The 24,665-nt window shown below is 35.4% G+C and overlaps 2 protein-coding genes across 7 annotated transcripts in view; one reads left to right on the top strand and one right to left on the bottom strand.

Moving 5' to 3' along the window:
- Positions 1 to 2,848: 2,848 nt before the first annotated feature.
- On the bottom strand, positions 2,849 to 13,347 carry LOC136034873 (mitochondrial import inner membrane translocase subunit TIM16-like). 2 transcript variants are annotated; one of them, XM_065716348.1, is made up of 2 exons: positions 13,301 to 13,347; positions 2,849 to 3,345 (listed from the first exon to the last, which is right to left on the bottom strand). In XM_065716348.1, the coding sequence occupies exon 2, from the start codon at positions 3,341 to 3,343 to the stop codon at positions 2,963 to 2,965; it is 381 nt and encodes a 126-aa protein (XP_065572420.1). In that variant the 5' UTR covers positions 3,344 to 3,345; positions 13,301 to 13,347; the 3' UTR covers positions 2,849 to 2,962. The 2 variants fall into 2 exon arrangements, with proteins under 2 accessions (XP_065572420.1, XP_065572419.1); XM_065716347.1 differs by lacking the exon at positions 13,301 to 13,347 and adding an exon at positions 13,031 to 13,189.
- Positions 13,348 to 13,486: 139 nt separating this feature from the next.
- Positions 13,487 to 24,665, top strand: part of LOC136034869 (constitutive coactivator of PPAR-gamma-like protein 1) — a 125,549-nt gene continuing 114,370 nt past the window's right edge. For 3 of the 5 annotated variants that reach the window (XM_065716341.1, XM_065716345.1, XM_065716343.1), the window contains exon 1: positions 13,492 to 13,603. The gene's annotated coding sequence lies outside the window, so the exon portion shown is untranslated. Of the gene's footprint in view, positions 13,604 to 24,665 lie in introns of all 5 variants that reach the window. The other 2 variants (XM_065716344.1, XM_065716342.1) reach the window with 2 other exon arrangements.

Below are 24,665 nucleotides of genomic sequence, written 5' to 3'. Positions count from 1 at the left end.
ATTTTATTCCTTGAAATAGGTACAAAAGAAAATATTTATAATATAATTCGTATTAACGGGTATTTGGTTTCACTAGGGATTGAGAAAAAATACCTGATGTAGCTCAAGGTATAGAATTACTGTGACAGGAAATGCTGCTGAATCAGCACTAGGTCATGGGACTGCAATAACTACGAAAGAATAGGGATTCGACAGAAACTTTTCATTGATGTTCCATGACAAAATTCGACAGCTGAACCTCATTTTGTGCCAGATTTACCTTTCAGCAGAGCATGTGCAATAGGGCATTTATAACTGTAACACGGATGACTTGAGAACTTCCGTGACCTTTTTCACCCCAGGCGGAACAACGGATTCCGTTCATACATGCACACGAAATATTTTCGCATGATTGGCATTTATAACATCGAAGGGTAGAAACAAAACTCTTGATTAGGGAATCGTCCAAAACCGATCACTAACGGGGACTTCATTGCTCGTAATAAATCCTCTTTTGTTTCAAATCAATTTGAGGAAAAGAGGGCGTTGATTGGAGCTACTTATCCTACAAAAACTTTTGACTCTTATAAAGGAAGTATAAATTTCAATTTCGAATCAAATAAGCCTCCTCTAAAGTTTATATGACCACCCCTTCCATAAGAACCTAACATGACCCTGAAGTAAAACTTACAACTTTTGCCCTAGGTTCTGGGGATGGTGTAAACCCCAAAGGTATTATCTTATGATCTTTGGATTATTCTGAACAAAAGCACTATCTCAAAATTCGATCGGATACATTCGGGGAAAAGAGGACGTTGGGGGAGCTAGTTGCCCTCTGATCACTTTCGACTTCTAGAAGGGAAATAGAACTTGCAATTTCCAATCAAATGAGTCTCCTCCGAAGTTAGTACATCCACCCTTTCCATAAAAGGAAAAGGCGGCTAAGTGAGTCGTCCTAACTGAGTGGTTGAAAAGTAAGTGAGTATGGCCCGTGGTTTCCCGTAATATTTTCCGTTGTGAGTGTTGAAGTTTGGATTCCGTAAGAAGTGCACATTAGTTTGAAGTGATGACGGTTTTTTTTTTGGTGATATACCACGAACTTAAGTATGCCATTAGGCATTTGCGCTGTTTGTTTATATGGTTTAATTCTTGTTGTTAATAAACATGTATCTATGTATCTATCTATGGCGGCACTATACCCTCAAAGTCCAAACCGGCGGTACTGATCTCTGTTTTGTGACCCTTCAGCCAGGAAGTGCAACGAGAGTTGGGGGCCAGCCATCCTGTGCTTTCGCACACCCTTCCTGCTTACTTTCCCCAGATTCATCCATGTACCCGTTTAGAGTTGGGTTGACTCTGCCTGAGCTTACAGAGTCACGCCATTGACCCCCCCCCCAAACCAAATAACCGGCCACGACAGGAATTGAAACCATGCTCCTCGGACAAAGGATCCCCAACCCAGCGCACAGCCACTTAGCCGAGTGGTTGGCAAGCTGGATTTGAAATCCTTTGTGCAAAGGAAAAAAGCTCGATTCCTAGTGTGGCCGGTTAATTGGTTTAGGACTGGGGTCAGTGGCGTGACTCTGTAAGCTCAGCCAGAGTCGACCCAGCTCTATATGGTTGCCTCGGGAAATCTGGGGGAGGTAGGCTGGAAGGGTATGCGAAAGCACAGAATGGCTGGCTCCAGCCCCCTCCCCCATTGCACTTCCTAGCTGAAGGGCCTTGAAACGGAGATCAGCACCCAACTTCGGACTTTAAGCGTCTAGCACAGTATCGTCCTTCACCTTTTCCATAAAAACCTTACATGTCCCCGTGACATAACTTGCAACCCTTGCTCCCGGGGGTGGTGTCAACACTGGAGGTTTGTTATAATATACTTGGATTATTTTGAACAAAATGATTACCTCAGAATTCCTATCGGATGCATTTGGAGAAAATGCAGCAGAGGTGGGGCAGTTACCCCCGATCATTTTCTTGACTTAAAAATTAAACTAGAACTTTCAATTTTCAATCAAATGAGCCCCCTCAAAAGTTCGTGCGACCATCCCTTCTATATAACTTATATACCTCCAAGGCATAACTTACAGCACTTAACCCAGGTTTCAAAATGGGATGGCCATTTTGAAAAAATGGCCATCCCAAAAATTCTATCAGATGCATTTTGGGAAAAAGGGGCGTGAGGGGGATAGTCACCCTCTGAATACTTTTAACTCTTAAAAAGAGAACTAGAACTTTCATTTTCCGATCAAAAGAACCCCCTCCGTAGTTAATACAACCACCCTTCCTATATGAAGTTCCTCTGAGGGCAAAACAATATATAATTTTGATTCTATATGACCTTTGCTGCAGGCAACGCAATAGCGTTGCCTCTGATTGTATCCTCTGTTGCATTTAAAATTGTTTTTATATTCTAGGTAAATAAACCAACATTTTCACCTAGGATTATTAACATGGCTTAAAATAGGAATGCAAAAAAAATATATTCAGTCAATTCTTCAAACGAATATCCTTTCAATCCTTTCAAAAGAATATATTCAGTCAATCTCTCATTGTAATCAAGTTTGACTAGTACATAATTTGGAATATATATTTTCTTAAATTACCTTATTTATCAGTCAGCTTTTCAGCTTATTTAATCAGCCAGCCTTATAAAACAACTTATTTATTTCAATTATTTATTCATTATTTATTTCAGAATACTCAATAAGGTGATGAATAAGCTAACTGAAAAAGAAAGTTTCATTTCAATCTAATTTTTTATTTGTTATTTTGCAAATTTTTTGTTAATTTGTTTAACTAAAATATGCCAAAGATTATTAGTAAATTATGCAACAACCAACCTTAAAAATAAAGGACTTCAAAACAATACTACAAGATTTAAAAATATATTTGACTGAAATAAGCTCATCACATTTAACTGATTCCTTTTAACTTTGAAAAATAACTTCAAAGTAGTTCAAAACCTACAATTAACTGTTCTTAACTAAGTTTTCCTTGAAGAAGTCTCTTGTTGTTTTTCAGTGTGAAGCCTTAACTCCTCATCCAACCTTTCTTTGGCACGGTATACTTTTGACTGCAAATAAAATGATCCACCTTTAGATTTTTCATTAATGCTAAATAAATGCTGATATCTTTCTTGAATAAGCTGAGGATCAAGCTTGTCTACATTTAAAATTTGCTTTGCTTCTTCAAGATTCATGCCACTTTTAAGGTTGGCAGCTGCACTTTGAGCTCCAGCCCGACCTCCACCAGCACGGGAAGCAGCCTGCTGGCTAGCTTGGAACTCTTGTTGTATGGCCTTGGCAAAAGCTCGTCCAAAAATTTGTGAGCCAGCTATTATAATTTGAGCTATGTACTTGGCCATTCCTAGAATAAAAATTGAGCGTAAATCAAAAGTTAAAATCAAGAACCAAAGAAACTCAAATTGAACTGAAAGAAAAAAAATGTCATTTTATGTTTTTTTCCATATATCTATAGCCTATGCACACATATATAGCCTATAATAGGAAGGGAATCGAAATGAAGAATTAGGCCACCATTTGGTCTGTTTTTACTTGGGCGACACTTTCAACCCGTCTCAGAAAGGTGAGGGAAGAGAGATCGCCCTTGTGCAAAGGTATAATTATGCCTATATATATACATACGTATATGGGTAGGGAAATAAGACTTCTCCAGCTAGCTAGTCAAAAGAGCCCCATTCTCTGGGAGAACTGGAAAAATGTGTTTCAATTATGTGCTTGTTTTCAATTCTAACCCTCCACCTGTTTAATGAAAACATTCTGATCCCCTTGTGGATGAAAACTGATGCGTCCGCAACAAACCTGCACTTAGTTCTGACCATGGGAGGGGGGATAACAAAGTACATCTCTAGGCAAGAATCTTTGATTTTTTAGGAGGAAGAAGCTCCTTTGATCACTCTCAAGAGGATATTTCCCTACTCCATTTTCACCCTATATGAACATGCAAACACAGGTTTAACCATAAGGAAAGAGGGGAAAAGGAGGGGTCAGAAACACAAATGCAGTACATTTTCAGTTACAGTACAAAGACACTAAAATGAAAAGAAAGATGGTTATTCAATTTTCTGTTTAATCTAGTATAACTTGCAAATGGAGTAACGGATCCGAATGGAAACTAAACCAAAGATGCCTAAGATCAGGGCTCATATCAAGTTCAGGTATCACAAACCCTATCTTAAATAGGGAGAGGGGGAGAGGGTTTCAAGTTTTAAGAAAGTTAAGTTTTCCTTTAATTTAGTAGGGCCTTTAACTTATGAATGGAGTGGCAAATCTGAAGTAAGATTCGTCTGAATACCTGAATTTGCTGGAATGAATTTGACAAAATACCACTGCACTGGATCCAGCTAAGATTCCCTAGACTTGTTTATTGTAGACAACATTTAGATGGGCAAAGATTCATAGCTTCAGTAGTTTTATCAATTATATGGTCCTGAAGATGATGAAATGGTAGAAATCTAGTTCAGTTGAGAAGATGACAAAACTTAAACACTAATGTCACAAATATAAACCCAAATGGACTACAGTATTAGCACAAAACAAGGTATATTAGCTCACTGTCGACCAGTGAACTGTGAAATAATTTCAATTTCTTATTATATAACTTTTAAACAAAATTAAACCAAGTGTTAATCATGTATTTTTTTTTGTCAAAAACAAATACCTTATTTCACATCCAAAAATAGGGCATGGAAGCCTATATCTGAGTTTACTCTAAATCTAAAGGTGATGTTTTCTTATACATTGCCAAAGCACACACACACACAATTCTCATGTCAAAGGTAAAGTATTTGAAAAATAAGTACATTAACAGTATCTTAAGTAATAAGTATTTCGTAATCTTACTTAAGTATCAAGTACAAGTAATGGTAAATTTTACTTAAGTAGTACTTAAAGTAAGTGACAGCACTGATATATATATATATATATATATATATATATATATATATATATATATATATATATATATATATATATATATATATATATATATATATATATATATATATATATATATATATATATATATATATATATATATACTAGCTGTTGGGGTGGCGCTTCGCGCCACCCCAACACCTAGTTGGTGGGGGCGCTTCGCGCCCCCCCCAAGCCCCCCCGCGCGCGTAAGTCGTTACGCGCCATAATAGTTACGCGCCATTGTAGTTGTGTCCCTATGTCCCACCTGTGAATATAGATATATATATATATATATGGTTTTAACTACGTAAAACTTGCGAATATACAACATTCTTTGCTGTCCCATTGTCTTTGCATATAAATAGATTGTCAGGTTATCCCCCTGTTTCCCCCGGTGTCCCCGTTGTAGTTGTGTCCCTGTGTCCCGGTCGTCATTTATATTCCCTGTGTCCCGGGTCCCGGTCATCATTTGTATCCCGGTGTCCCGGTCTGTATATACATTCGTTTTTTAGTTTTGTTTTTCTCCTTTATTTTTTTCCTTTTTTTTTTCTTTTTTAGCTTATTTAGATTTTTAGATTTTTTAGTTTTTTTTATTAGTTTTTAGTTTTTATTTCTTTTTAGTTTTTTTGTCCCGGTCGTCATTTATATCCCCCTGTTTCCCCCGGTGTCCCCGTTGTAGTTGTGTCCCTGTGTCCCGGTCGTTATTTATATTCCCTGTGTCCCGGTCGTCATTTGTATCCCGGTGTACCGGTCTGTATATACATTCGTTTTTTAGTTTTGTTTTTCTCCTTTATTTTTTTCCTTTTTTTTTCTTTTTTAGTTTATTTAGATTTTTAGATTTTTTAGTTTTTTTATTAGTTTTTAGTTTTTTTTTCTTTTTAGTTTTTTTGTAGTTTTTACCTTCTTTTTAGTTTTGTTAATTTTTTTTTTTTACTTGTGTCCTGGTCGTCATTTATACTCCCTGTGTCCCGGTGCTTTGTTGATTGCTAATCGAACATTCCTTTTGTCCTGGTCGCTTTCTCTTTGAGTGTCGTCATTTATTTTTTTCTTTTTTAGTTCTTTTAGTTTTTACCTTTTTTAGTTTTTTTTTAGTTTTTAGTTTTTTTAGTTTTTTACCTTTTTTTAGTTTTTTTAGTTTTTTAGCTTTTTTATTTTTTTTATTAGTTTTTAGTTTTTTTGTAGTTTTTGCCTTTTTTTTTTTAGTTTTTTGTCCTGGTCGCTTTCTCTTTGAGTGTCGTCATTTATTAGTTTTTTCCTTTTTTTTTTTAGTTTTTTATTGGTTTTTACCTTTATTTTAGCTTATTTTTCAGTTTTTTCCTTTTTTTTAGTTTTTTTTTATTTTTTATTTTTTTTAGTTTTTTACCTTTTTTTAGTTTTTTTAGTTTTTTTAGTTTTTTAGCTTTTTTACTTTTTTTATTAGTTTTTAGTTTTTTTTTGTAGTTTTTGCCTTTTTTTAGTTTTTTCAGTTTTTTTTTTAGTTTTTTATTGGTTTTTACCTTTATAGTTTTTTTAGTTTTTTAGCTTTTTTATTTTTTTTATTAGTTTTTAGTTTTTTTTGTAGTTTTTGCCTTTTTTTAGTTTTTTCATTTTTGACGTCACCTAATCCAGTTTTTTCAGGTGACGTCACCTGACACATCCATCCACACATCCATCCACACATCCACAGACAGACAACTTATTTTTATATATATAGATATACATATATATATATACATATATATATATATATATATATATATATATATATATATATATATATATATATATATATATATATATATATATATATATATATATATATATATGTATATATATATATATACATATATATATATATATATATATATATATATATATATATATATATATATATATATATATATATATATATATATATATATATATATATATATCCAACTAGGCCGATAACTAAATTTTTTAAGCATTTTGGTGATAATATTCAAATAACCAGATAATTCTTACTTACCAGATAAATTACCAGTAATTCAAATTACCAGATAATCTTACACATAGTATGATCTAACTAGGTAGATAAGAATGTAAATTTCTTAGCCTTGTTTGTATATATCCAACTATGCAAACAATAAATTCTCTATGCAATTAGGTGATAATACCCAACTAGCCTATCAGGTGACTTGGAGAATCCAATCGTAAGGCTTTTCATTGAAAAATGGTATTAACTATGAAATCCTGATATATTGGTCATATTGCTTTAGATTCCTAGTTGAACATCTTTACTAAGAGGATGAAGAGTTTTATTCACTTATCTGCAAAACTATCATTTTGGCAAAATTTTAATTTCAAAGAAAATTAAAAAGAGGTAAAAGGACTCTCATGGTGGTCTGCATATGTTGCTACTTAGAAGAAGAACCTTTTGGTGGAATATTTTATTGCTTTATCTGATACTTACGCGTTTAGCAACCACAATTTTTTCTTGATCTGTGATGAAACGGGTTATCTGTGTCAACTCGGAGATCATCAGCTTAGCGTGAACAAGATAAAATACTATGCATGTGTATTTTTACTGAATATTTAATACATAGAGGTGCTTAGATATTTAATATGATGCGTTCTGGGTGGCCAGCTTTCCAAAATTCTCTATTGTAGTTTCCATAATTTTGTTACTAAGTATTATATTTTCATCTTGTTTTGGCATATTTCATTAGGATTAACCTATCTTACCTTCTTTGGTGTGGTCGCTATAACCACGTAAGTACCCTTCATCGTTAGGTTCAATGTCATATCTATATATGTTTTTGGTATGTTTTCCTTAACTTATGCATTAGAGCACAACCAGCCAACTTCTAGGAAAAGGCCAATCATTCCAATGGCTAGCAGATGCAAGGAATGTTGGCTGACAAAAAATTGACTGTTAAATACTTCATTTTGAACAACACTACAGAATTATTCCAAGAGGCCTTAAATATGCTAACTATTGTCCTTCTGAATGGATGATTTCCTAACTGCTCAAAGAAGTAAGAAACAAAATTGATCTCTACCCCCCCCCCCCCACAGAAAAAATATCAAACTCTCATAACATGACTGTTAAAGGTTCCTAAAACAGATGCTTCACCTTCATCATCCCTAGTTGGACATTATAAAATAATTGCTAAGATATTAATTATCTGGCTAGTTGGATATTATTACCATTTTGCAATGTATATTACTATTGCAATGTACTGTTACTGTAGTAAGGAGCACCCCGGCTCAACAGTAACCGAAATTCTAAAAAATGGAATTTTGAAATCAATAGTTACATCAAAAGAATCGCATTTTTAATGCTGATTTTAAATATATAAGTTTCATCAAGATCTATTATACCCATCAAAAGTTACAAGCCTGAGAAAATTTGCCTCATTTTAGAAAATAGGGGGAAACACGCCCTAAAAGTCATATAATCTTAACGAAAATCACAGAATCAGATTCAGCGTATCAGACAACTTTATTGTAGAAGTTTCAAGCTCCTATCTACAAAAATGTGGAATTTCGCATTTTTTGCCAGAAGACAGATCATGGATACGTGTTTATTTGTTGTGTTTTTTTTTCCAGGGGTGATCGTATCGACTGAGTGATCCTAGAATGTCGCGAGAGGGCTTATTCTAACAGAAATTGAAAGTTCTAGTGCCCTTTTTAAGTGACCCAAAAAATTGGAGGGCACCTAGGCCCCCTCCCACGCTTATTTTTTTCCCAAAAGTCACCAGATCAAAATTCTGAGATAGCCATTAAATTCACCATGGTCGAAAAACCTAATAACTACGTCTTTACGGACGACTTACTCCCCGCAGTCCCCATGGGAGAGGCTGAAAGTTACAAACTTTGACCTGTGTTTACATATAGTAATGGTTACTGGGAAGTGTACAGACGTTTTCAGGGGGATTTTTTTTTGTTTAGGGGGGAGGTTACGTGGGAGGATATTTCCATGGAGAAACTTGTCATGGGGGAAGAAAATTTCAATGAAGGGGGCACAGGATTTTCTAGCATTATTTGAAAGAACAATTAAAAAATAAATGTGGTAAGTTTTTTCTACTGAAAGTAAGGAGTAGTATTAAAACTTAAAACAAACAAAAATCATTACGCATATGAGGAGCTTACCTCCTCTTTATACCTCACTCTTTACGCTAAAGTATTTTTGTAATTTCAACTATTTATTCTACAGCCTTTGTGATTCAGAGCTCATTCTTAAGGAATTGGGACAAAATTTAAGCTTTAGGGTAAAGAGCGAGGTATCGACGAGGGTTGAACCTCCTCATACACGCAATAAAAACATACGAATATAGAAGTTCGTTGTGTAAATTAATTCGTAAGTTACATATATTTTTTACCAATGAAAACGTTTGTAAAAAATTAAAAGTTCTAGTTTCTTTTTTAAGTAATCAAAAAATTGGAGGGCAACTAGGCCTCCTCCCTTGCTTCTTTTTTCTCAAAATTTTCCAATTAATTAATATGCAAATTTCGTTTTAATCATTTATGTGCAGAGAGCCAAGATCAAAACATGAATTAATTCAAAAACGTCCAGAAATGAAATAAAAAAAACAAGTTTTTTTAAATGAAAGTAAGGAGCAAGATTAAAACTTAAAACGAACAGAAATTACTCTGTATATGAAAGGGTCTTTTCCTCCTCAATGTCCCAGTCTTTACCTTTCTTGAAACCCTTTGCTGGTACAATCTTAATTTAATGAGTTCTGCCATGTTGGTGAATAATAGCTGAACTGAGAAAAAAAATCACTAAAGGATAAATTATTGACACCTTTAATAATTTGTAATGTGTTAACTAAGTCTAATCTATCCCTTCTGAATTGCAGAGATGGTAGGCTGAAAAAGCTCAGTCTATGATATTATTTTTACATTCTGTATAATAAATATTTTCAGACAGTATCCATTGGGTTTATTCCCTATCAAAGGCAACGCTATAACGTTGCCTATAGTAGAGGCCATATGGCTCCAATGTTTTATTATTATTCTTTTTTTCCCAGAGGTACTTCATACAGAAGGGTAGTCATATAAACGCCAGAGGGGGGTAGTGAAATCCTATCTTCTACTACCCTTCTTAAGAGTCAAAAGTGATTGGAGGGCAAGTAGCCCGTCCTTGCCCTTTTTTTCCATGAAAACTCCTATTTAGTACTTTTTAAGCGGAAACGCCCACTTCCTCATGTACTTGTACTTGGGAATCCAAAGATCTGTCCTTCTGACCAAATTGTTTACCTTGGTATTCCCATTACAAACACCATTTCTTACACTTATCATCTCCTAAAAAAAGGCATCAAATGCTGCATATCAGCTTCCATAGTCTCTGCTAAGCTTTGTTTCAATTGCTACTATCTAACAATGCTATACAACACTGTTGCTCTCCCCCACATTCTCTACATTGCACCCCACTGGAAGATTCTTGCAAATCCTGATAAATTAAAAATCTGCTCCACCTTCTTCCACTTCATAATATATCTACTTAGACATCCGATTCAAAACTCATCAATAGTCTTCACATAGCAGATCTTACTATAGCTGTTGTTATTTATGTTAGAGTGTGACTTGCTTCTTAATAAAATCAAGGTTCCATTCCATCTCCTTAGCCCTGACTGTAGTTCTTATCTTAGTGAGCGTCAGATTGAAATTCAGATTACCAGTTATCTTGTGGAAATGAGTCACGCACTTCAATGTGCAGAACTTATTGAGGTTCCAACTAGACATGTTTACAAAAAAACAGTGGCTGATTGGTCAAAAAACTCAAATCTTGTTTCAGCATGTATGGTTCTGAATTTGGAATGAATGTGATAGACCATATTTTGGTATAGTAAACAATTTGCTTTTAAGAACAAAAAGAAAATTTGCAAGAGCTCTTAAGGACCACAGAATCATGCTGATACAAAAAAATGTAGACAATATAGCAAATGATCCTTCTCTTTTGTGGAAAAGTTCTAAACATTCCAAACGGACCTCTACTTGTAATATTTCTGAAATTAAGTGGATTGATTATTATAAAACTGAATTTTCATCACCTGAAAGTAAATTTGAAAAAGAGCTTGGCAGTATCTTGGCTAAATTCCAGCACTCTACCTTCTCAATTACTCCTTCTGTATAAAATGCACTTTAAGAAAGATCAGGAAAAAAACATCCACTGGTGTTGATCTGGTCTCTGCCAAAAATTTTGAAAATGCTAGTGATTTGCTTGTGCAGCACCTCTTCCTGTTGTTTCAAATATTAATTTCTTCAGATGTGGTGCCACAACAGTTTTGCATTGGCCAGATCACTCCTATTCCCAAAAAGGGAAAAAAAAGATCTTGAAGATTGTTAATCATACCACCCTATAACCATTGTGTTTACCTTGTTCAAAATTTTTGAGCCTATTATACTCAGTGAAATTTCTTGTAAGCGTTATGCTCCTCCACATCAGTTTGGTTTCCAGAAAGAACTAAGCCTGGAGCATGCTATTTATGCCCTATTTAATGTTCTAGCTGATGTGGAAGGATCTGGTGATTTCCTTGTTCTTTGTGCACTTGTCATAGCTAAAGCATTTGATTCTTGTATATTTGCCCAGATTTTCTCAGAAGCTATGAAAAAAGGGGTTGATCCTTCTGTTGTTAATTGTCTCTGTTATATGTATAGTCATCTTAAAGCTAAAATAAAAGGGGGTTTGGATCTTTTCAATATATTTAAGGGTGTCAGAGAGGGAGGTTTAACTTCACCTGCTCTTTTTAATAACTCAGTTTCTGCTGCTCAATGCTCTGTTGAGTGCACGTGTATTTATGGTGGAATCAAGGTTTCTTTATTTACCTATGCTGATGATATTTTGAATCTAAGTGGCACCTTTTTGGGAAATAAGAGAACTTTTTCTAAACTCCAGCATCAATATCAGCAAATAGGTCTGAATTTAATGTTGCCAGAACCTTTGCAATTGCTTTCAATCTTAAGCGTAACTCTGACATGCAACTTGAACTTTCTGAAACATCTATTCTGCTTTCTGACAGCCATATTTTTCTTGGTATACCCTTTGGAAGAAGTATTAAAGAAACCATTAAGCTTGTAATTCAAAACTGTACTGAAAAGATTTGAATTGCATATGCTTTGCTTGCATCTAATATCACAAATCTTAATTGGTTTCACCTTTCCAAACTTTACAACAGTCTAGTCCATAAATTCCATCCCTAAATCTTACTTCTTAATTTAAGAAGTAAGATTCTTAAATCTTACTTCTAATCTCAGAAGTAATGAAGGGTTAAAGATGGAAGCTTGAAAAAAAGGTAAAATTCTAGTTAATTGACTTCTTGCTATCTTGGAAAGGATTTAGGTTACGAAAATCAAACTTTCAGGGATGGTTCGATAGGCTAAAGTATGTCCCAGAAAGGTATTTTAAAGTACCCACCTCTACTCCTTCTTCCTCTTGAGGGCCCTGAAATTTGCCTACATGACAGGTCTATACCTATTGAAATTTTGAAAAAACAACATTTTACCTTATTTCAGTTACTAGTTGCCTTTACTCTGCTTTTAGTTCTGAAAATGCAATTCCTGTTATTTGAGTAGCCTAGAATTTTGAGCCATATCAATATTATTTCAGAATTTAGGAAATGTATTTGCATATCTTTACCTTATAAAATGGTATCTTTACCTTATAAACCTTATAAAATGGGACTGAGCTAAGTTATGAAGCTGAAAACAATTTTATTGTACTTCAATTAAGCAGAAGATCAATTTCGCAAGGTTTCACTTTTATAACACGAATATTTCTAAAGGTCATCAAAAGTCATAAACCCTCTAGAGGGAGAAGGAGTGGAGGTAGGTACTTCAAAATACCTTCCCAGGACATACTTTAGCCTGTGGACCCATCCCTGAAAGTTTCATTTTCCTAACCTAAACTCTTTCCAAGATAACAAGAAGTCAATTAACTAGAATTTCACCAAAAAAAATTATGAAGGCCAACCTTCCATATCAAAGGTAGCAAAGGATTAGAGATAAAAACTGGAAAATAACTTTCTATGACATAATTTAGGCTGTGAACGCGTTCCAGAAAGCTTATTCTCATAACTCAACTATTTGCCCTTTAGTAATATAATTAAGAAAGAAGGGGCTATTCCTAATAAAATAAGTCACATGTATACCTTGTTCTGTGCAAAGTAATTTCTATCCCAGTGAACTAAAACTGCATGTTCCAAGTTTTTAAATAAACTGCTTTCTTTTTTAAGCGTAAAATAATGAATTCCCGTTTTACGTTCACATGTCTAATTAATGTATAAGGCTAATTAGCCTTATACACTGACTATAAATTTCTGCTCGGAACAAATAGACAGATTCCTACAAGACATTAAACTGAATAATCTACTAATTATGAATTAGTTTTTTAAATTGACTTGCAATAGAAATCAATTTACTTTGTTTGAAGGGCGTTAATCCCTAACCGATATTCGAAATTATACATATATATCATGAATCAGAATGAACTCATTTTGCTGTAGATTTTGACAGGTTCAACTTATTTAATATACTATATAATTTTTTATTGTCTTTTGCCAAATATGATTTTTTAATTCAAAATTTTACCCATGTTTGTATTTATTAATGTACAACACATACAGATTCAGCAGGCTTTCCTGTCTTACTTTTGCTTTTAAATTTCCAAATATCTCAATAGCCTAAAACCCAAATTTAATTTAAGTATCATAGGAAAAAAGTTAGTAAGTATTTTTCTTGTGTTTCATTTTGTTTAGTGATGTGGTCAGAATATTAACTCATAGTCTTGCGGCAGTAGACTAGTAGGACTTGGGTCCTATGAAGATGGGGGGGGGGGGGCTTTTTTCAGATGTAGCTTATCTTTGATAACATTATTAGCCAAATTTTATTCTACCCACTTTTGGATATCTTGGAAAGGGGCTATGTTAGGAAAATGATACTTTCAGGGATAGGTATACAGGCTAAAGTAGCCAATGTACTTGGAAGGTATTTTGAAGTAGGCCCAGCCTGTGTACCTCCAATTCTTCTCCTTGTAGAAGGTCCTGACATTTAAAAATCTGTGTGCTATAAAAGTGAAGCTTGCAAAATAGATCTTCTGCTTAAATGAAGTAGACTACACAAAATTATTTTCAGCTTCACAACTTTGTTCCATCCCAATTCATAAGGCTTTAAAGACATCCAAATATATTTCCTGAATTTTGAAAAAAAATGTTGATATAGCTGAAAATTCTACTCAAATAATAGGAATTACATTTCCCAAACTAAAGACAGAGAAAAAGAAGCTGATAATTGAAAATTAAGATTAAATGTTCCTGATACATAGGCTACTTCAGGATATAGACATAGCTCTGAAAGTTTAATTTTCCTAGATAAAGGTAGGTTCTTCAAAATACCTTCCTGGGACATACTTTGGTAAATCTTTCACTGTTCTTATTATTGACTTTCAAATAATGTGAACATGCTACTCAATGCCTTTTTAATGCTGTTTCCAAATATAATAATCACTTTTGTTACAAATAGATTTAACCCCCACCCCTGTCTATACCAATTCAGGGTATATATTTGCACATTTGGAGGGGGAAAGTTTATTTCTGATTCAAATGCAAGGTAAATTTAAACTTTACCACTCCCCCTACAAATGGCTGATTGAATCTTAATGAAATTTGATGTTAAGAAGGATATCATGTCTCATAGGTATTATTTTAAATCCCAACCAGATCTGGTAACCTCAGGGAGAGTTGGAGGATCAAACCTAAAATCTTGGAAAATGCTTAGAGTTGAGGGATTAGGATGAAACTTGGTGGGAAAAATAAGCCTAAATCCTGGATACTTGATTGACATTATCTAAATGGATCCACTGTCTTCGGGGGAGTTGGGGGAGGGTTAATCCTGAAAAATTACAAAAATAAGGTATCTTTAAGTTATGAAGGATTGATCAGATTTTAATGAAATTTCATGTTTAGAAAGAACTCATAACTCAGATCTCTTATTTTGAATCCCAACCAGATCTGGTGTTGTTGAGGGGAGTTTGGGGGGGGGGTGTAAATCTTGAAAATGTCCTAGAGTGGAGAGATCAGGATGAAACTTAGTAGGAAGAATAAGCACAAGTCTAAGATACATGAGTGACATAACCAGACCACATCTGCTCTCTTTGGGGGGGGGGGGGTAATCTGAAAAAGAAAAGAAAAATGAGGTATTTGTAACTTATGAATAGGTGATCAGATCTTAATAAAGGTCTTCTAATATTTAGAAGGACCTTATGCTTCAGAGCTCTTATTTTAAATACCAACCAGATCTGGTGACATTGGGGGAGTTGCAGGGAGAAACTAGAAATCTTAGAAAATGTGAAAATTGAGGTATCTTTATCTTATGAATAGTTTATCTTATAAACCAGATCCTAATGAAACTTGATATATGGAAAGATCTTATGTCTTGATGCTTCATTTTCAATTTGAATCAAATCCAGGACATAGGGGGTTGGAGGGGGAAACATAAATCTTGGAAAACACTTAGAACTGAGAGATTTTGATGAGACTTGATGGGAAGAATAAGCACAAGTTATAGATACATGATTGACATAATTTGAACAGATCTGGTGTCTTTGGGGGAGCTGGGGGGTGTTAATTTGAAAAAAAACTAGAAAAATCAAAGGTGTTTTTAACTTAAGAATGGGTGACTAAATCACAATTAAATTTGATATTTAGAAGGGACTCATGTCTCAGAGCTCTTATTTCAAATACCACCAGATCTGTTGACATTGGGGGGAATTGGAGGGGGAAACACTGGAAATCTTGGAAAATGTTTAGAGTGGAGAGATTGGGTTGAAACTTGGTGGGTAGAATAAGCAAATGTCTTAGATACATGATGGATATAGCCAGACTGGATCTGCTCTCTTTGGGGGAGTTAGGAATTGGGGTTCAGTGTTTTGGTGAGTTTGGTGTTTCTAGATATGCTAGGACAATGAAAACTGGTAGGTGTGTCAGGGAACTGCACAAATTGACTTGATAAATTCATTTTTCCTGATTTGACCATCTGGGGGGCTGAAGCAAGAGGAAAAATTTGAAAAAATGAGGCATTTTTAACTTATGAGTGGGTGATCGGATCTTAACAAATTTTGATATTTAGAAGGACCTTGTGACTCAGAGATCTTATTTCAAATCCTGACAGACATTAAGCCTCCATTTTTCCTCTTAAGTCAATATATTGATTCTTATAATTTTGCTAGATTTCATGCCATATGAGCTCTTGGCTCTTCTGGCCTTTGTCACAAGTGCCATATGAGCTCTTGTTACTTTTAATTTCTCGATTAAACTGGTTTACCTAAAATTGAATCAAGCATGACAAAATTGAGAACCTTAAAGCACATGGGAAACATATTACCTGAAAAATTAGCCTTAATTGTAATTGCCAAAAGTAAGGACAAGTCTTGTGAATGCTGGTCACTGATGATGATAATATGAAAAAAAACTTCGTTTTCTTAAAGAGTTAAAGAGGCTGCATCCCAAAGTCGAATCTTAAAACGTACAGGAATTAGGAGAGGCAGTTGGGGGGCTGCTGCCCCCCAAACCTCTGCTATTAAAGACTCTTTTGTACAGGTTTTTTGTTGTGGGGGGACTTCATTGTTACTAATTACTAGTTTTGGTGCAATGGTTCTCCTGTCCTCTTGTGTTTAACATTTTTTGAAGTTATTCCATTATTCATTCATTTCAATTTTTGTTAATTAAAAGAGGGTCTTTCCGAAGCCAAGAGCGGGGGGTTAGGGGGCAGCAGCCCCCCACAACAAAAAACCTGTACAAAAGAGTCTTTAAAAGCAGGGGGTTTGGGGGGCGGCAGCCCCCCAACTGCCTCTCCTAATTCCTGTACGTTTTAAGGTTCAACTTTGGGACGCAGCCTCTTTAACTCTTTAAGAAAATCAAGTTTTTTTCATATTATTTCTGTACATTTTTCTACAATCCATGGTGGATGTAATTTAATAATAATTTTCCATGTTTATTTTCTTGCTTTCTGTATCAATAAATTCAAACTGACAAAATTATCTAATTTTGATAATTTTAATAGTTTAGCAGCTTAATTAAAAATTTAGCAGCTAGTGGTTTTTACCCACCCGCCTCCAGTTTATGGGCCCAGCACACTTCCGCTGCGAAAAGCTGCTGTTATGCTTGTTATCAAACAAGTTATTACAATAGAAAATTTCACCAATGGCTTCAATTAGGAAATCAATTTAAATGGTTCTTTTAACTTGCTTCCATCAAGCCTTACCCCCACTTCAGTATAAATTCTTGTGAACATTCCAGTATGTAATTCTGATCACATGTTTCCATGTTTATTTTCTCCCCTTCTGTATCAATAAATTCAAACTGACAAAATTACCTACTTTTACAAATTTTAAAAAATTAGCAGCTAGTGGTTTCAATCCACTGACCTCTGGGTTATGGGCCCAGCATGCTTCCACTGCTCTAAGCTGCTGTTAGTGTAAGAATTTTTCAAACAAGTGATGTTATTACAAGAGAAAATTTCACCTTCAATGGGGAAATGGGTTTTTCTAAGCTAGAAAATCAGGGGGTTAAGATTTTCCAACAAAACTTTCCAGGAAAATTACTTGGAGAATTCTGCGTTGAATGAGTCTTCGTACACCCAGATCCGATGTTGGCTGTAACCTGTAGGCGTCTCAGAAAAAAAAGAAAATGAACATTAAGTGGCTATGCGTGGTTTCTGGAAAACAGGGAAGGAGTTATCAGATCGAGCTGAAATTTCGCGGATAAGCTCCTGGGCCCTAGGGACCTTAACTTTTGAATTTCAGCCTGATCAGACAACGTTAAAGGGGGGCTGGGGTTGACGGGTCGAAACTTTTGGCCAGATTTTCCCCACAAAGGAAAAGTCAGAGGGGGATGAAATTTGGCAGGTTTCTTAGATGGAGCTCGGGCTACGAAATGCATCCCTCCCCATCCCTCTGTGACCACTGGAACCAAAGATCGCTTAACATTGTCATGGTTCGCCTCTTTAAAGAGGCAGGAGTGTGCCTCCTTGATAACTCAACTTGTTAGGTGCATCCTGTATTGTTACCCAAGGTTTCTTGCACCAGTCTTTGTTAACTGCAGACTTGAAGGCTTCAATACTGGGCAACATAATAACATTCTGGCAAAAGGAAGTTCTGTAGACTGACTATACTGTTAGGAAAGTATTTTGTTTTGCAGCCTGGTATTAGCATGTTTTTGATAAAGATTCAAGGGGTGGCCACTAGTAGTTGAAGAGCTGAATATCTGGAACAGGATCCCACTCTGGTCACATCCTAACCTTTATGTCATTATTACATCTACTTGCCTATGTCTATGTGTTAGAGATGGTAGTTTGAGCTTATGTAATCAGGTAGGATATGTAAGATGTTGAAATCCCTTTATGCATTTAGTTGTGTGTTGCTGCACTGTTTTCTAGAATTGATATATCACCCTTATTTACTGGAATAGCAACACATATGCCAAATTTCAATTTTGCTCTGATCAGGCCCTTTAAGAGCTTGGTGACTGCTGCTGGAGATCTGTTGCAAAGTATTCTTTTTATTAAGAAAGAGTTAGGTTGTCACTGGCTACTAGAGACTGTGCATGGAAATGTAATTTGAACTTATCACCAACAATACTCCCAGATCTTTTTCACCATGACTACATATGAGTGGCTGTTTTGAACCATTGATGGATTCCATAAAATACTGGCATAGAGGGTTATTTGGTCCACAATGAATGACTGCATTTCTGGATATTAAATTCAAGCTGCCAGGATTTTGCTCACTTTTACAATGTATCAAGATCAGCTGGGATGGCTGTGACACTTTGAGGGTTATGGAAAGAATCAATTATTTTGGAATCATCTGCATACAAGTAAATTTATTCTCTTTGATTGAAGGTGTGTTGTTAATGAAAATAATAAATTATATTGGACCCAAAACCATTCCTTGGGGTACTCCACTTTTTACATCTGCTGATTCTGAGAAGAATATTGATGTGTTGTCCCCAAATACCCTCACCACCAGCTTTCTATTGATAAAAAACTGCATTGTCCATTTGACAACATCATCATGGATGCCCATTGCACATCCAGTAATAACATGTCAAAAGGATATCCCTCATCCATAAGTTTTGAAAATTGCTCTTATGTGTCAATGAGGTTAGTGTCAACTGATTGACTGGGATGAAAGCCATGTTGATTAGGTGATAGTAGACTATTAGTATTTAAATGAACCATAATGGTGTAATTGACTTTACTGTTAAGTAGTTTCCCAATTGCTGATGTAAGACTTATTAGTTGATAATTGTTAGCTTCATTTATATTGCCCCCTTTTGTGTACAGGCATGATGCAGGCATCCTTCCAATCTTGCAGAATGTATTTAATACTAAGGGGCTTTTGGAAAAGTAGAGCAAGAGGATGTAACAAAACTGTATATGTCTTGTGTATTAGCCAGGGGGTATTCAATCTAGTCCTGTAGATTTATTTGGGTTAATCTTCTTCAGTTGGGCATCTGCATCAGTTTTGGTTACATTAATGGGCACCATAGCATTACAAATTTCATACTTTAAGGGATCTGGAATTGGAGAATTATCAAGGGGAATAAATACCAAGATGAACTGTTTATTTAATTTATTGGCAATCTCTCATGGGTCACAAATTTTGTGCCGTCTAGTTGAAGTTGGGTAACAGAATGCCTACCAGGATTATCAGATGATGTGTACCTCCATAATTTCTTGGGTTAGATTTTGTTGCAGCTGCTACTGATTCCTCATATTTTCAGTCATTTTTTTAGCAAGACTTTGGAGTTGGTTATGTGCCTGTTTTGTATTTTGTGTAATAACCCACTTGGCTGTCATTCTTTATGTACAACTTCCAGTATTTCTTTTTTTTCTTGGCCTTTTTAATTTCTTTTGTAATATATAGGAGAGTTTTCAGTTTCCTTTTCCAGTTTATAGAAGACTGATTTTCAATAGCTCCCAAAATATTCTTTTCATAGTTGACAATGGCTTTTCTATATGCATATGTTTAATAAAAGACCAATCGCATTGGGCCAATTCATGACAAATTTTACTATAATTAGTATACACACGTTTCTTAATTTTTATCTATGCATATACAGTCTAAAACTGCAACCTATGGCAATGTGATCACTTCCTCTGTATGGTGAAAGGGGATCAATGCTCTGTATTGATCCTTTACTACCAGAAGGTCAAGTAACAAAGGGTTTTGACCTTGTCCATGCATAGCCAGGAAGGTAACTGCCTGATACAGTGAGTGATTAAATAAGGCATTCCAAAAAGGGGTTTAATGGGATTTTTTTCTGAGAATCTAGATCCATTTAAAAAGAGGCTTAACAAGGAATAGGAGGCCAAACCATGGAAATTCGATTGGGAAAACCCCTCCCAGCCCTCACTACCATAACATTCTTGGAAGAAAATAGAGAGTCAGCTTGGAGGATGGTGCTGCTTGTCATACTCAACCATCTCACACTCAATCCAAAGTAGCTGTTGAGGAGTGGTGCCAACTCTAAATCAATAGAGAATGGTTCTTTAATGGTACCTACCATGTGATTGCTGTTACCAAGTGGGCTTCAATTTAATCTCTTCAGCACTCTCTAGTCCTGATGGTTTGTCACTTGACCTTAACACAGCAACCAGATCCATCACCATCATCAATTATGGAGTATCACAGTTGTTGCAACTAATTTTTCTGAAGTGCAAATTAAGGTAATTAACCCAATGAATATATGGGAGATTGAAGTCACCAATGATAATCATATTGCCTTGATTCTTGATTTACTATCAATTGATGTACTTACAGCAAGAAGGGACAGCTTCAGGCTGGGGGAAAAGACTTCTGTGCATGCAACCTATGTGAAAGGTCCCAGAAAACAAGAGAACTGAAATTCACCCTTGTTCACCATATGGCTCACAGTTTGAATCAATATCAATGTTTTCTACCATAAGGGAGCTTCAAATATATACAGCTATTCCTCTTCCTCCTACATTAGATAAGTTGGTGGCCAATCAGGAACCTGGATCTGATCATCTCCAAGAGGGATTTTTGTCAACTTAGGTTTATCTCATGAAAAACATAAGCATCTGCTTGTTCTGTCAAGAGAGCATATTTTTTTTTTGCAATTTTGATGTTAAACAATCTGTATTACTAAAGACAACTTTTAGACCATTGCTTGTCCAATGTTTGCTAGTTTTATTTTGCTATGTGTGGCATTATTTGGGCCATTAGACATTTTAGATTAAATGCTGTCATTACTAGAACTATCACTAATTAAAACACTGTTCAGAGAAAGTACTGCTTACTGATCTTGCACTGTGAAATGATCCACTTGATTCATCAGTAGAACTTATTATTAAGAGCTGCAAGGTATTTGCACTATTTACATGTGTACCCTTGAGTAATTTTTCATATTAGTCTAAGAAAATATTATTGAACAAGGGAATAATTGTTTAAAGTTTCTCACCACTGTGTGAACTGTCTGTGTAGATCAAACATGCCCCTCCACTGCTTATTTTCAATAAGATATATCTCTAGAGAAATCTCATAATTTACACCCTTATCCCAAAGGCTCTGGGGTTATGTCATCCTTGGATACAAATTTGTTCAGATTTGTAACTATTCTGCAAAAATGTAATGTAATTTGCTTTACCATACTCATATTTGGGGGGGGGGGATTATTTTGAATATCAGTAAAACCTGAAAAACAATTTAGTGATATCACCAATACCAAATGATCATATTTTTGTAAATAAGAGAGATGCAATTTAAGCCCACTTGGTAATGGTGATCACATGGTAGTTGTGTCTCAAGAGCCATTCTCCAGCAATTTAGAGTTGGCACCACTGCACAACAGCAACTTTGGATTGGGCGTTTTTTGAAATTATATTTTGAAAGCTTTCTGACTGATTGGCTCAAATCAAAAATTGAAGAACTTATTCACCCAAAGCAATTTGGTAATCAACATGGCCTTTCTACTACTCATTATCTTGTAAGCTTACTGGATACAATATATAGAAACTTGGGAAACCCTGATGTTTGGCTAAATCTACTTCTAATAGACCTCCAAATAGCTTTTGATCTGATTAACCACAATATTTTAGTTGAAAAACTCCTAAAAGAATTTCATGTTAACCCAAACCTTGTTAGAAAAATAGCATCTTTCCTTTCCTGTAGAACTCAATGTGTAAAGTATAAAAATGTCTATTCAGATCTCCTTTTAGTTTACTGTGGTGTGCCCCAGGGTACCCTCCTTGGCCTGCTCCTGTTCCTGATTATAATAAATGGACTTGCTACTGAATGCCCTGACAGCTGGAAATTTGTTGGCAACATGTCCTTACTGGAAAAATTTAAAGAGCTCAGCCATGGAAATCATGGAAGATATTCCAGTGATGCTGACATGACTATGAATACCAAAAAGTCAAATATCATGACTATCAGTTGCTTGAAGAGTACACCTTCATTCAAGCAACCAATCCCTGTAGAGATATTTGTCCAGCAGTGCAAGCTCCTCAGTATCACTATCTCAAGTGATCCAAAGTGGGAGATCCACATTACTAACATCAAAAAGCAAGCTAATTTGGCACTTTCTATGCTTAAATTTTTCTTCAAGTTTTCTTGCCCTGCATTCCACCTTTTAGGAATTTATACAAGTTTCATTCACCCTGTTCTTGAATATTCTTGTCTGGTTTGGCATTGTGGCTAACTACTTTGCAAATGTATTCAATACTAGCTGTTGGGGTGGCACTGGGAAAACAATCCGTATTCAGATCTATACCTCATGATTCTAATGATTGCCCTTGAGCTTTGTTGATGGTGATTGCTAATTGACCATTCCCTGTGTCGCCATTGTCATTTATATATCCCCCTGGCGTCCCCGTTGTAGTTGTGTCCCTGTGTCCCAGTCGTCATTTATATTCCCTGTGTCCTGGTTGTCATTTGTGTCCCAGTGTCCCAGTCTGTGATTTCTCTTTGAGTGTCCTGGGCATCATTTATATTTCTTGTGTCCCGGTGTCCCGGTCGTCATTTGTGTCCTGGTGTCCCAGTCTGTATATACGTTCGTTTTTGAATTGGTCTTTTTTTTAGTTTTTAGTTTTTTACCTTTTTTTTAGTTTTTTTAGTTATACCTCATGATTCTAATGATTGCCCTTGAGCTTTGTTGATGGTGATTGCTAATTGAACATTCCCTGTGTCCCTGTCGTCATTTATATATCCCCCCGTGCCCCCCGGCGTCCCCGTTGTAGTTGTGTCCCTGTGTCCCAGTCGTCATTTATATTTCCCTGTGTCCTAGTTGTCATTTGTATCCCAGCGTCCCGGTCTGTATATACATTCATTTTTGAAATGGTATATGATGAAATATATTTTTGTATTTTTCCTGTTTTTTTCTTTTTAGTTTTTTTTTATTTTTATTTTTTAAGTTTTGTTTTTCTCCTTTATTTTTCATTTTTTTTTCTTTTTTTTCTTTTTTAGTTTTTTAGCTTTTTTAGTTTTTTTTATTAGTTGTTAGTTTTTTTTCTTTTTAGTTTCTTTGTAGTTTTTACCTTTTTTTTAGTTTTTTTTTACTTATGTCCTGGTCGTGATTTGTGTCCTGGTGCTTTGTTGATGGTGGTTGCTAATCAAACATTCCTTGTGTCCTGGTCGCTTTCTCTTTGAGTGTCCCAGTCGTCATTTATATTCCCTATGTGCTGGTGTCCTGGTCGTCATTTGTGTCCTGATGTCCCGGTCTGTAATTTTGTCAGTCAAAAACATGACGTCAGTCAACACACAAACATGACGTCACTCGACAGACACACACACACACAGACAACTTATTTTTATATATATAGATAGTCAGTCCAAAAGCAATCATTAAATATTATCTATGGTCAAGGTAAACTCCCATGCCACTTTCTTCATAAGCATTTCCTGCTCACTACCCTATCAGAGAGAAGAACCCTCCTGTGTACCCAGTTTGGCAATAAAAACTTGACAAACCCCGAATTCCAAGATTTATTCCCCCTCCCAACTCCCAGAAAGTCCCCACCCTTAAACCTCTTCCACCAATACATGAGAGATATAGGAAGAGTTTTATTCCTGCATTTGCAAACATTATTAATCAGTAAATTTTGTTATATTGACTCAGTTTTTTAGTTGATGTTTCTTTTTTTTAATCTGACAAGTGTCTGTCTGACACTGTTTGTCTGTGTCTGTGTTTTTTCCTTTTTTTATTTGACAAGTTTTATTTGACTGTAATATAAAGCACTAATTTGGTGCCATGTACTGTGAAAGTCATCTTAAAATCAAAGTCTCTTTTTCTCTCTTAAGTGTGTGAGATGTTTGGGTATGACAATCTGCATCATCCTCCAAGCTAACTTTCTATTGTCTTCCAAGAGTGTTATAGTAGTGAGGGCTGGGAGTGGTTCTCCCACTGGAATCTCCATGGTTTGGCTTCACATTCTTTGTTGAGCCTCTTTTTGAATTCCTCAGGCAAGGTTGCACAAATTGTCTCTTGGCTTAGTTGGTTCCAATTGTTCACCACTTGCTGGTTAAAAAAAAAATTTATCTGACCTTGAATGTTAATGGTGGATTTGAACAGCTTTTTAGAAAGTCCTTCTGTTTGTCTTTGGTGGGGAGGGAAGGTGAACAGCTTCTGGTATGCTTGCTGAGGGTACCTGTTGGTGAGCATCATGTCATTACACATACACCAAAAAACAAGTGTTGGGAGGTTAGCAGATTGTAATCTACTGCAGTAGGGCTGACTGTATAAACCATCAATGTATATGGTGGCTCTC

This window comes from Artemia franciscana, chromosome 13 (genome assembly GCF_032884065.1).
Source record: "Artemia franciscana chromosome 13, ASM3288406v1, whole genome shotgun sequence".
Lineage (NCBI taxonomy): Eukaryota > Metazoa > Arthropoda > Branchiopoda > Anostraca > Artemiidae > Artemia > Artemia franciscana.
Note: the sequence above shows the minus strand (reverse complement) of the source record. Positions and strands in the feature narration are given on the sequence as shown.

Bases quoted from the DNA above. Each gene is read 5' to 3' on its own strand.
- LOC136034873 (XM_065716348.1), bottom strand. From the start codon at position 3,343: ATGGCCAAGTACATAGCTCAAATTATAATAGCTGGCTCACAAATTTTT.